Raw genomic sequence first — 13,978 nt, forward strand, 5'->3', positions numbered from 1 at the left:
TCAGATTACAAACAGCCTTATCCCTGACTCCGAGGGCCTGAAATTTACCACTGAGAAGGGAGGACTGTCAGGGATGGGATGGAATCCCACAGAAAGTGCCGCTTCAGGGACTGGCCGGAACGTTCAGTTAAGATTCTGTGGAAGGACACGGAAGCCAGAATTGCCGCTTTAAAAAAGTGCAGTTCCTACACCTGCGTTCAAAAGATTCACTGTGTCTTGAAACCCGATAACCACAGGGATAACTAAACAACTTCTCATATGACAAAAGCTACATGAGAAGTGGCACCATCAGGCCCTCTTACGTATCAAAAAGGTCTAGTTACATACATATTCCTGCTAATTTCCCTAACCAGCCCTATATATAAATAAGCTGGAAAAGGGAAAAGTCAGGGCACATTTTTGTACGTAAAAGAGTTCCCGGCACTCTGTTTTTTCCTTCCGTGAGCTTCTGAATCACGTCTGCTGTAAATAAACCTGTTACCTATTTAACAGAAGTGAATAGATACTTCAAAAAGCAGCGTGCATTTCAGAAATAGATAGTAATGAATATCTGTAAAGACAGATAAGCTAATTCTGTTTCAAAGCTTTTTCTACAAACTGTAGGACCATCTAAAAACTGAAGGTAGATTATGTAGACATAACATATGACTATTTCAAGGAAGCCCAGGAAATGAGTCTTGTCAGCACATGACTGAAGGCAATAAATACAACAGCAGCATTCCACTTTGTAACGGACTGAGACCAATTCCGATCTTGGAGATACTTAATGGGAGGCTACGGCCAAAGAATATGAGTCTAGCCATATATTCACCATCAGTATCGATATGTATCAATCTCTGATATGAACAATAAAAATTCAATAGGAGAATTGCGGTAAAACCGTAGATGTGATCAAAAGAAGCAGCGTAAGTCATTTTACTTCAAAACTTAAGGATTAAATGTAGCAGAATGCTTGGTCAGTAATGAAACAGAAGAAAGGCACAATAATTTTGACAGTGAAAATCATATCTGTTATATTCAATAGAGAATTAGCTGCCTCTTACAGAAGCTCTTAAAACTCCTCAACTAGACAAGTAGTTAAATCACTTAAATAATATTTAATTTAGCTGTTCTTCCTACTAATCTCATTTGCTGGAACTCTCTCCAGTCATTGGGTAGGCAATGAATTCTCCTCATTTGTAGGATTCAAAGGGTACAGAGTGAAGAAAATGAAAGTAAACTATTATTACAGATACCAGGGCCAATAAATGAAATTAGAATTCACTATAATATTGTTAGCCTATTTATTCCTTGTAATCTAGGGGAAAATCCTTTTGGAGAGTATGCGGCTAACACTGATAATATATATGGATGTCAGTTACAAACGCAGAACATTAACGGACAGATCTCTTTTGGGTTGATCAAATCTACCACCTCTGCTCTCTGTTACTGAAGCCACATTTGCTGTCTCAGCAAGATAAAGGAAAACAACATGTTTTAATGAACCCCACAGCTGTATTCCAAGCAGGTTGTGGTCTACATGGCACTAAGAGCGTAAAATAAACACCCTTAGAAAGAAAGCGAGTCTCTCTTCATACCTCATTAATGAAGTCCCCGATGTCCCCAGGGTGCGGGGCTGCAGACCGAACCGGATACTGGGGCTCGGCGTGGATAGGTCTCTCATCCAACCGGCGGATTCCTACAGGCTTGATGGCGTCCGGCTCCACCGTGTCAGGCTGCTGGAGCTGGCTCAGATCGTAGTCCTGCAACAGAGAAAATGCGAGCCCCATGGGAGACGGGCATTCAGGTGGAAAGGTGCAACCTTTGTTTCTAAACACGTACCCAGGATGTATAGAAATGAATGAAACTGAACATAATGGAAAAGTTGCTACTGTGAGTTTTCCATGTTATGATTAAATATTTCTTTCACGCGGTTCTTTCTTCTGCGGTTTTCGGTTCTCCAGTCTGTGCGCCATCTGCTTTCCTATGTTCCTCGTCGGTTTCCATTGGGAACAGCAGTGAGATGAGGTCCCGCTAAAAAAATGACTAAAAACCCGACTAGAAAATACAGTCGTACCAAAGCAGCGAAAGTACTAACTTCATGTTGATGGGGTTCAGGACACCCTAACCCCAAAATACGGCACTGGGGCATATTAAATATCTGAAGCTGAAGGAATCTTGAAAAAAAACGGCAGAAACAGGAAGGTCACTCTGACCCCCGCACCTCTCCCTTCTTCCTTCCTGAAACCCCAGGTGAGAGGTCCCCTCCTTGCTCCAGGAGAAGGTGCATCCTCTTTACCACCAGAGATGGAGAATGTGGGACCAAGAACTCTGCCCAAACAAATCTTGTTAACTAACCCCTATTATCCGAATTACTTCTTCACTGATTACTACTCCAGTCCAAACTCTCTTGTCCTGTCAATTCTTCACAAGTGTATTGTTTCCTTGTCTAAAAGGTATAAACATTTCCCGTCATTTCTTCAGGTCTTGTGAAGACTCCCAGGCACAGGTCAAAGTTCCATCAAATGTGTATGCTTTCCTCCTGTCAATCTGTCTTTGTTGGTTTAATTTTCAGACCCAACCAGGGACCCTAAGAGAGGTGACAAAGATTTTTTCCTCCTCTACAATGTCACATTGCTTTTATTTAAAAAAAAATTTTTTTTTTTTGATGTGAGTGTATTTTCCTTTACTTAAAGGATGGCATTACCTCATCAGGATGGTTTCAAAACCACTTCATTCCTCACGCCTTTCAACGGTCTAGAGTTGGCAAACGATTGTCTGTGGGCCTCGTCTGGTCTGTGGCCTATTTTTCTTAAAGAATGGCTTTTACATTTTTAAAGGATTATTTAAAAGAACAGTAATAACAAAGAAGAAGAATACGCTACAGAGACTGCACGTGGCCCACAAAGCCTTTCTATCCAGCCCTTTATGGAAAAAGTTTGCCAACCACTAGTCCAGAGGTGGGAGCCAGGGAGCGTGGTTTCTCTTCTGACACAGCCCTGTGGGAAGGTCTTAAAAAAACAGCCGTCTACGCTGAGAGGCAGAGTAGAACTCATGAAGAAGGATGCTCTGGGCATCGGCGGGACCCTCAGAACTATTTTTGGCTTTAGTATCAGCCAGCTGGACAAGGAATGTACAAAGAAACTAACCATCATGTGGAAATGCACCAAAATTTTAGGTTTGGGCAAATACTTTGTAGTTTTCAAACCTCTAAATTCTGGTGATATAAAATGTCACATCCCCAGCTTAACCAAAATTCTCTAATTCAATGTTATTTACAGAAAGTACAGATTTTCTGGTGTTCTTTTTAATTCAGGCTTCATCTCTGTCTAAAACCAGCTCCAAACTGTTGATGGCATCTCTATGGCGGCTCTGATTCATTCAACGCTTGAATATTCACCTTGTTGTGGGCAAAGCTCCAGATGCTTCACACAGGTTTGCTCATTTAATGTTCTGAGCAACACTGTGTGATATTAAGTTTTATTATCCTCATTTAATAATGGAGGAAACTGAGTCTCAAATAACCCAGGTCACTTGTCAATGGCTCCGGATCCACTGAGAGACAGACTCTGACTTCAAATGGATTAGACTCCGAAGTGTAGCTCTTTGCAGTCACCTGGGAGGGTGTGTCAGGTCGGAGCTACAGGGTTGGATTTAGGAGAAAACAGAGTAGGTGGACAAGGGAGGGACAAGAGTGTGAGGAATGGTTAATATAACCCAGGAGACAGACACAGGGGAGAAAGGTCACTGACATTCAAACCTATTACGTACCAGCCTCTCGGTAAGTCTCTTCTCACTGATACTTTCTAACAAATGCTTTATTGGCATCTTTTTAGAATGAAGAAACAGACTCAGAGAGGTTGAGTAACTTGCCCAAGGTCACACAGCTGGTATCTAATTGAGATGGGAATCAAAACCAGGCGTGTCTGACTTCAAAATGTCGACTGAAAACTGAACTCTGTTCACTGAGATACCCTCGTTCTGACAACCCTCCCCTAAACAACTCTTTATCAAGAGCTTCAACTAACCTAGCAGGTGAAGACACCCAGGAAAAGCTCCTACTCGGAAGGATGGACAAGGTGAGGCAGGTACACAGAGTAGGACCAGCCAGAGTGGACTGGAAACCTGGTGCATCGCCACGTATAAGACACTCAGAGAGGGAAAGAGCGCGTTAGGTTTGAGCCTTGAATGACACGTGGGCTTGGGAGAAAAGACCTTTCTGGGAGAATCAACAGCATGAGCAAAAGCACAGGATTCTGCGTCCTCTTGTCAGGATAGATTATTTTAAAGCACTCATACAAAACTTGAGTGAAAGCATCTTTTTAAAAAGTTTTTTAAAAAATGGGGGAATAGTTAGGTTTATTTACTTACATTTGTCTTTTTTTTTTTTTTTTTTTTTTTTAACGGAGGTACTGGGGATTGAACCCAGGACCTCGTGCATGCTAAGCACTCACTCTACCATTGAGCTATACCCTCCCCAAGTGGAAGCATCGTGGCCTTGCACACATATTCTCCATTTTAAATTTTATAGCATTTAAGAGTGGTTTATAGACTATCTTAAAGCAAAGGCATACAATGATATGACAGATGCAAAAGCCTTTGAAATGTTAGTATTACACAAAATAAAAAGACAGATTCATTGAGAGAATTCTGAATGTCTCCACATGAAGAAGGATGTTTTTCCAGGCCATGTTTAGTTGCATAACTACCCGGCTTAATACAGCGGGGTACACCGGTAGTAAGCGTGTCTTCTGACGTGATGGAAGCTTTGTGGAAAGTGGAAAACTGATTTTAAGTATACTGACAATGACGGTTAATAAATATTTCTACACTAAGGCTGTAAAATGCTTTATTTGCAGTCTGAATTACATGAAATTAAGTAACTGAATCTTATGTTTAAGGACTGTCCTTTACCTGCTGACAGACCCCTTGACGGTCCTCAGTCTATGAGATAACTCTCTGTAAGAACACAGAGCGATTTATCTGGCTGGAGACACAAGAGGCATGTGGGGTTTGCTCGTGTTATTTCTTACGTGGAAAGAACTTGTCCACCCTGATTTCGTATACAGCTCCCATTATATCTGAAGGGTACCTGCAGAAATGCATTTTGTTTGGTTGACAGTGTTTATAAACATTTTTCAAATAAGTTGTCAACCTATAGACTTCGGGATCTTTCACTTGAAAGTAGGAAGTTCTGGTGTAAAACGAGGCTCGAGTTCTGAGACAGCAATTCGTTGGTGCTGAGAACATCCATCTCCTTTGGACAAGACAGCATCTCCACCTGGCCTGCTGCACTTAATAGTGTATACATATAACAGCATATGCATTTACAGGTTCTTTTCTTTCTTTCAATAGTCCTTTCCTACTGCCTTAAGAACCAGAGCAGGAAGAGACTTAAAATGTTTACAGTCTTGGTTCCTCCTTTCTACCATTGATAGGTCAGGCCCGTAGAAAGTGTTCCTTAAACAATGTGTTGAACAAAAGTCTCAGTGATGATATTCATGGCTGACGTGCAAGAGAGCAACCAATTCAAGAAATGTGCCTTGGATCGCATGACACGTCCAGGCAGCAATTCACCACGGGGAGGAAGGGAGAGACCCCGGGACCCATCACTGAGACTCCCTGCCATGGAGAGTCTCCCCATGACGATGCGAACGTGTCAGGTTCCTCAGACACACTGGTATCTAAAATAGAGGCACAAACCCACTGATTTACAGGAAACTAGAAGCTGGGTTAAAACACGCCGCTTAACTTCTCTCTGGGACCATGTCCCCTGTCCGTTGAAAATACAGGATATAAAAATCTGACAGTGTGCAAAAGTGTCCTCAGGTCACAGGGGTAGGTTTTTCTGTCCACATCCATCTGTGCCATATGGCAGAGTCCTGACCTGAGGTCCAATTTGAAGCCTTTTGATAAAGGGTCACTCTCTGCAAACCTCCTAAATTATACATCTTTACAGTCCCATGATGCTTTACTTAAACACACAAATTACAACATGTAGGATAAGAATTATAAAGAGAATTACAGAGACCGAAAACATTCTCAAGATCACTGGGTTCATGGCCTTACTTCTGAAGATCATGAAGAAACAATCCCAGAAGAAATCTTTATTTGGTTCCTAAAACTCTCTAGAGAAAAAGTGGATGGAAAAATTCTCTTACGATTGTCAACCTTTACAACATTAGCTTCCCAGCGAAATTCAATTTTCAAATGAAGGCCACAGGAAATCTTCTTTTAACTAATGTTTGGAATGTGTGTTATTTAGTAATGATCATGAGAAGTAGGCATAAAATCAGGGTTTTTAGAATATTAACACTGCAAGTAACTGAAAATGCTTTTTTTTTTCCTGTCTATGATTTAAAATGTTTTAAAGGCGATACAATTCTGGGAGAGTTAGTAAGAAGTTAATCAACAGCTAAAACTCTGGCTCTGCCTTTTCTCATTAAATTCCACTGACTTGCAATGATTTACAACTGGTTCAGAAAAGGATACCACGGATCGACCTTAAGGCACTTGGTTATGTTTAAATAGAATAAAATGCTGCATCAGTATAATGTGAAATTCTGGAATCCCAGGCAAAAATGTCAGGAAGCCCCATGGCTGGTAGAATCTTTAGAGTCGTGCACTTATGTCTATCTTAGAGAACGATGGAAACATTCATTTACCTTTTCACAAGTAGCTCAACCTGATGCCGGTTTCAGCTCTGAGAATGTGAAAGAAGGAACCAGCCATCATCTGTCAGGAATGACATAAAGAGGTTCCCCATGTGAGAGCTCATACTCTCCAAGCAAAAGTCCTTCCAAGTGGGTGTTGTTCCATCCCATTGATTACTGCCACTCGGAGAGGTTAATGATTTGCCCGAGGTCATGGACTCAGTTAAATGGTGTGGAAGGAGAAAACAGAGACCACCAGAGCAAGCTAAATAACAAAAACGCTGTATCTTGTGGCCTGGACCAGTGAAGAAATGGACAGAACAGTTTGCTGGCGGGGGGAGACATGAAGGGCTTCAGGTGCTAGAAGCGGAGTTCAAGATGGTTACGCTAATGAGACACTGGGATCCAGGACTCTGCTTTGTGCACAGCTGGTTAAAGCCTCACCGACTTTGAGTCAGAAAGGAGTCTTCACGTGGGTCCAGCAGCAGTCTGGACCATGAGGGAGAGGGAGGGCACTCAGAGTCCCTGGTTTGTCCGCCCCCACGGGTAAGGACCAGTGATGGAACACCAGGGCCAGTTTTGCTATCTCCTAGGCAAGGGCTAGTTCAAGTAGAAAGTGTTTCTTTTATAGTAGAGCCAGGGCAAGTAACTTTAAAATTCCCATCTGGATGAGATAAACATTTTTAATGTTTCAAGACTGGATGACGGAGAGAAAGAAAAATACTAACGTGAAAGGAAATGGACAAAATTCGGAAGCAAAAAAAAAAAAAATGTTATCTAAAAACGAGCTGACTGTGGCTCAGGCAGGGGACTCCAGAAAGACAAGAAAAAGAATGGAAGTTGGAAGAGGAGAACGTTATCTCTCTCCTTATATAGCTCCTGGCATTAAAATAACTGAACAAGGGAGTGATAAGGTATCAATCCATTACCATACAACTGCTGACAAGGAGGCTGAATACCGAATACCCTGCAAGCTTTATGCAGATTACATCACAACCCGATTTTCCGATTTTCTTTTCCAGCAAAATACAGCTATGGCAGGAACGATCTCCACAGGCAAACTGACGTGGAAACCTAAATTGATTCTATGCATTATTAAAGCCCCCCCTCCCCAGCAGCAGATTTGTTAGCAGCTTTTCTAGCTTGAATCATAAACCTGATAGAGATAAAACCACTTGGGGACTTAAGATACAGATGAAGGTCCCCCATCCTGCGTTCACCTACACCTTTATCTCATGGGAATCCCCACGACGGCGGGGAGCTGAGTCCCCATTACACACGTTCATCGCTTCTGTTTCTGTGGCTTACTGTTCATGCTGCCCTGTCACAGTGTCTTTTAAAATTCTTTGTAAAATTCTGTTTTCAGAATTCTGGGTGAGCCAAAGATGCTTTTGTGTGTGTGTGTGTGTGTGTGTATGTGTACAAAATCGTGGTTCTGCCTCAAACACTGGCACTGTTGAAATTTTTACCCCAACCTACTTCCCATTGTAAAATTATGGCACATTCTTTTGGGAACATATGCAGTAAAGACAATTCAATCTGATGTGGATTCAACAAATACTTTCTGAAGAGTCTCCTCGGTCATAGACTTGGTTACTGACCTCACAGGACTTTTAGTCTAGTGCCTTTTAAAAGGACACCCTTAAAGATCATGAAAACATAATAAAGTATTACAAAAAAATATGGAAGGTGAAGGTGTAGGCAGCTGTCAAAAGAGGTGCTTCTGAAAGAAATAAGGATGTGGATACAAAGAGAATTTCTAGCAGAGTTCAGGGCTGCAGAAAGATGACATTTCTTCCGAAATTTGGGATGTCTTTTATCCTACTGTTTGTAATTTCCCATTCTTTCCATGTAATTCAGTTACAGCCTTATAAAAATGGACCTATTTTCTTAACTCTTACAAGCACTGTCTGTCTTGGGAGACAAAAAGTATAGTCTTCCAAATGCATCTTTAGTAACATGCTCACCTCCAGCTCCAACTTCTCCTTAATAAAATAAAAATGTCACCACTCTGACAAGGTCAGAGTCATTCTTTCTAAGCACGGCCTATTATTCTATCTGGGAGGAAATCTAAAAATAGGTAATAAAGTCATGACAACATTGGGTTGGGAACATGGCAACAGAGTGTCAAAATCCTTCACTCCCGTATGCCACATGGTTTTGGAAATTTCCGAAAGGGACATATTCTTTGCTTTAAGATAAATTTACACATGAAGTCAATATGGAAGACAGAGTACAGTATTGTGATTTAAAAACTCAATTCTGAAATCAGAGCACCTTGATTCAAATCCTGGCTCTACTGGAATACAACTGGGCGACCTTGGGCGGGTTACATAAATTTTCTGGGCTAACCTTCAAGTGCTCAGCCTTTGGACAGAAAAGTGAATGAAGACTTCATTGGTGGAAAAAGTCTACAGCAGGGATCAACTTTCAATTTCAGGACCAGATAGTAAATATTTTAGGCTTTTGGGGGCTATCCAGTCTCTGTTGAAATACGTCAACTCTGCTCTGCTTTGTAAAAGGAGACACAGACGAGACATAAACTACGGGCACGCTGTGTGGCTGTGTTCCAATGCAACTGTTTTTATAAATACAGGCAGTAGGTCGATCTGGCCAACTTGTAGAACTTTGGCCAATACCACTTAGTATCTTAGCTTTCTTTCTTTTTTTTTTTTTCTCTCTTTTTTGTTTTTCTGCATACTGGTAACATCTACTCAGCATACAAATCTTTATCCCTTTATTACGAAGATATTGGCAACTTTCCACTCCTCTAAAACGAAATGTAACAAACTTATAATTTGTCAGGAAGAATGAAATTTAAGATGAATTACATAAAGTATTATGCTGGCTTATGTGAAGTGATAGGGGTAGCAAATAAAAAGCCCCGTGCAAATCAACTGCACGTTCATAATATTTACTGCCCCGCAGGGAACGGGCACTGACCAGCTCAGAATATATGTTGTCTGTAGGCAGTGCGAGTCACCTGGCCATGAGGACTTTCGAGAACAGCATGAAAAAAGGAACAGCAACGTGGTAACCCAATTCCCAGTGAAACTTTCCTCTTGTGAAATCAGTGTCACTCTTTTAATAACTAATACACACTGTAGTGTTTGCAGGTGGGTATAAATGGACGAATAACTTGGGAACATACTTAAGAGAGTGTGCTTCAGACAACAATGAAAACGTTGAAAGTGACCTCTATAAGTACGTCCAGAGTCAGCCATCTGTTAGTTTCCTTATAAAGCAGAATGATTTTGTAAAGCAATTATTTCAAAGAATCAAGTAACTGGTTTCACCCTCTGCTTGAGTCAGAGGGGGCGTGCTTGGTTGCCCACACTGGGGCTGGTTCCTGAGACTGGCAGGAAAGCTACAGAGACCGTCCTGGTTCAAGCAGAGACCCCTGGGCTCAGGGAAGTGGCTGGTTTGGTCTCCATGGACTTTCTCGTACCTGTGCTCCGTTCTTCTGTCTTGGCATCCAGCCTAGATTTTAGATTTTAGTTTCTGCTTCCCAGATTATATTCTCAGATTAAAAAAAACAAAACAACAAAAAAACTTGGCTCCTCACATTGCCTCTTCAGTGTCTAAGTTTGTCAATGTCAAAATGTGTTCAATTCTGCAAGCCATGCTTAATGAACTCATTGGATCTTGTCCTGTGTCTGCTTTAAAACCAGATTACCGACGGTCATCTAATAAGCTGTGGCTAAGTGCCCAGTCTCGCTGGTCCTGCCCAGTAACACCTGCGTGCTATTGACCAGCACGAGTAAAGAAAACATCGTTCCTGTGACAGCCAGCGCAGTGCCTAAGAACTGAGGCTCTCCAGTCACAGGGACTTGGGTTTGAAAACCGGACTAACAGCAGCACATATACTGCATAGGGTTGTTGGGAAGATTATAAAAGACACATGAACGAAGAGCAGAGCCCAGTGTCTAACACAGAACAAGTATGTAGTGAAATTCCAGCATTTATGAATGTGATCATCATTTCCTGAAGACCTCAGAGATCTCAAAAAATGCAAGTGAAGTCAGCAGGGTGTAATGGTTCAATTAACCCTGCAGTTAGACTTGCAAACTAGGAGATTCAGGAAGAGGCCCCAACGCACCAACATTCTGTGAGTGCCTGCCAGGTGCCAACTGTCCTAGATACTGGAATTAAAAAAAAAAAAATCAACGCAGCAAGTCCGTGGTCTCACAGGGCTTGAGGTCGGGACTAGGGCTGCACACAAGATCCCAAAATAGAGGTGGACGTGGGATGCTGTGGGAGCCCAGAGCAGAGACATGTGATTCACCCTGGGACCCCAAGAGAAGGTGCCTTGAGATGGAATCTTGGTGGCTGAACAGACGTAGGCAGGGAAAGACCATGGAGCAAAAGTGGAAAATAGCGTGACAGCGGTTAGATTCACAGGAGGTTCAGTTCTACTGCAGTTGAAAATGCAAGCCGGAGGGGCAATGAGAGGAGAAATGATGCCATCAGCCCCCATTCCTCAGAGTCAAACCCCGAGGCACAGAACGGTGGGTTCGCTCTCCAGGGAAGGGAAAGCCACCCTCCCCGGTATCTGGTGAGTCTGACACACAGTGAGCTGCTCTAGCTCCTGCATCTCCTCTGTGTCCAGGGACCCACTTCTTTCTGACCTATCTGATGGGTCAGAATGATGCACTTGGTCTAGCGACCCACTGTGGGAGGGGACTGTGAGAAATGCTCTTCTCAACAAACCTCAGAAAAGATTCTCTAAACACAGGTACCCAGCCTGGGTGGGCAGAGCTCTCCAGCTGGTCACCCAGCCCATTTATTCTCCTCTCAAGGCAGGAGTGGAAGTGATGTGTGTCACTTCCAGGCCTGGCCCATAAAATCTCCCACAAATCATCTTCCTGTGCTCTGTCATGTATGGCTAGGGTGACCTTGGAAGCCACATGTGGAAGACGGGGGAGCCACTGACCCTCTGAGTCCCTGAGTGACTGTGTGGAGTGGAGGGGACCTTCTCTCCCCTTTCAAACTCCCAGGACCCAAAGCCCAAGCACTGCCACATAAGCAAGAAATATACTTCAATGAGGCTTAGGTCAGTGAAATCTTAATTTGTTCCAGCAGCTAGCCTATTTTAACAGCCACATCTGCCTAAAAATATCAGTGGCTAATCCACATTCTTTTTAAAAAAAAATCACTATTACAGAAAACCATCCCAAGGTTTCAGAGCAATGTAGTACCTCCTCCTCACAGAAATCTGTTTTTGTTCATCCAAACTGCAAAAATTATTGTATAATTGAATCAGAGTCTGCAAAAATAGGTATCTACAAAGGATAGGCTGATAACAGAAATCCAATTGCGAATAAAAGGAAACCAACAGTGATTGGAACATGCTTGCTGCTTAAAGAAGTCTCTGTTTAGCTTCCAACAATTGTTGCCATGTCAGAATGCAGGCTAACTTTCCATTTTTTCAAAAGGATGGGGAGAACTAGAATTTTTGTGAATTTATTCACAGTTTTTAAACTCTGCAAGCTGAATAAAACACAGCCATGGACTTTTGATGAACAGGCCTCCCTGCGTATGAATTGTGACCATCAAGTGACCCAGAATCCAGCTTTCACACGTGTCTCCAGACTGTCAGGGCTGGTAGCAGGTACTTTACCTGAGAGCTCAGAACCATCTCTGATGCAAAAGAAACTAGCCCAGAGCACATCTCTAAGATTCAAGAAATCAAAGTTGGAAATTCAGAGAGTCCTCATGGTGCTGAACTGTGAGAAGCGGGGGGCCCAGGAGGTGCCGGGTCCTGTCACAAGTGACTGAGAGAAAAATACGTAGCCAATCGTGATGCTGCCTTCATCTCAGCAGCAGCAGCAGCAGCAGCGAGTGTGGGAATTCAGACGCGGTACCCAGTGGATGACAAGGGCCAAGAATCCAAGAATGATCAAGAGATGGTGTGGTATCTTGAAGGAGCCACTCACACTTTCCGTCAGGACCAGCTCAGACCAGCCTCGGCGTGCATCTCAAACGAGTCGACTCTGCCTGCGGGGATGACAATCCTGCCCCTTAAGGCTGCCATAGCCCCCCTGAGCCACCGGCCCTGGTCACAAGGACTCCAGCGTCCACTGACCGTCATTTGAGAAACCTCCCGATGTGACAGGAGCTCCTTCTTTCACAGGCCCAGAGTCCCCCAGACAGCCCAGCGCCTTGAGAATGAAAAGTTTTCCAAGTTAAACTTTAAGAGCAGAGAAAACTGCTGTATGTCCCGCAGTCTACTTCAAAGAGGGGGACTGCCTTCTTCCGATAAATTCAGGTGACATTCTGAAAGGCACTGTTTGAATCGCCAGGCTGAGCCCAAGCTTTTGTCAAGGATGGTACATCTCATGGTAAAGATACCATCTTCTCTGGGCTCAGGCCCACTGGGATCTAATCCCCGGGTCACCACTTTCTAACACTGGACTAGGGGAGGCTCAGATGACAGTATGGCTACAAAGCACTTGGCACAGTGCCTACCGCACAGGGCGTCCCTCCCCCCAGACAGCAGCCTTCGCTATTATTATGGGGAACGGAGCTGGGTAACATCAAGAGGTTGACGCGGTGGCTGTTTACAGTGAGCACCAGCGAGCGCCATAAACACAATACACACTCCATAAATGTTTGTTTAATATAAGAGGAGCAATTGTAATTAAGTCTGAGCTTTAAAGAGCAGGAAGCTAACAGTTTCTGTTTCCTGTCCTGGGGCTAGAAGGGGATGGTTCCAGGGGACGTGAGCTCTCAGTTGTGTATATTGTACATTCACCCTGATTTTATTAGTGATGCTGATACACAAGGAACTAGATACGAAGATCATTAAAAGGGATACAGTGTCTGCAACCAGCCCCACTGGCCAAAAGGGCACTGAAGGATGTTTGCTAACGAGGGTAATTAAACATGACTTGATAACCACCCACAGCCCCGCAGTGAAACAGATAAAGAAGGGCCCTCACCCTCTGAAAAGAGACCAGGCATTATACTGAGGCTGTCCAACTGCCAACGGCCCCGGGACAGGATAATGGTCCTGTTCAGAGCACGTCTCACGCCAATTTCAAATGTGGGCCCGACCTTGTCTCCTGACAATCAAAATCAGAGCAGGACGCCCACATGCACTGAGGAAAAGGCTACCCTACACAAGACAAGAAAAAAGATACAGAGGTGGGGATTTTATTTTTTTATTTTTTTGGTTTGTTTTATTTTTCTTTTCTGAGGCCCTAGATTTTTAGCTATTTTGTTAAAGAAATTAGCAACGTACCGTTTTGGCATAGAACTTCAGCAGAGATGCTTATCAACAGCCGGGAAGGTAAGGGCCATTCCTTGTAAAGGACTCTTTCGCTTTGTTTTCTTTCTAATCAGTT

At 43.2% G+C, this 13,978-nt stretch overlaps 1 protein-coding gene across 1 annotated transcript in view; it reads right to left on the reverse strand.

The window, feature by feature from the left end:
- Positions 1–13,978, reverse strand: part of CDH2 (cadherin 2) — a 194,070-nt gene that overhangs the window by 8,306 nt on the left and 171,786 nt on the right. Inside the window, exon 15 of the mRNA XM_032467500.1 lies at positions 1,578–1,742. Coding sequence (XP_032323391.1) covers positions 1,578–1,742 — 165 coding nt within the window. The remainder of the gene's footprint in view (positions 1–1,577; positions 1,743–13,978) is intronic.

Source organism: Camelus ferus, chromosome 24 (assembly GCF_009834535.1).
Source record: "Camelus ferus isolate YT-003-E chromosome 24, BCGSAC_Cfer_1.0, whole genome shotgun sequence".
Classification (NCBI taxonomy): domain Eukaryota; kingdom Metazoa; phylum Chordata; class Mammalia; order Artiodactyla; family Camelidae; genus Camelus; species Camelus ferus.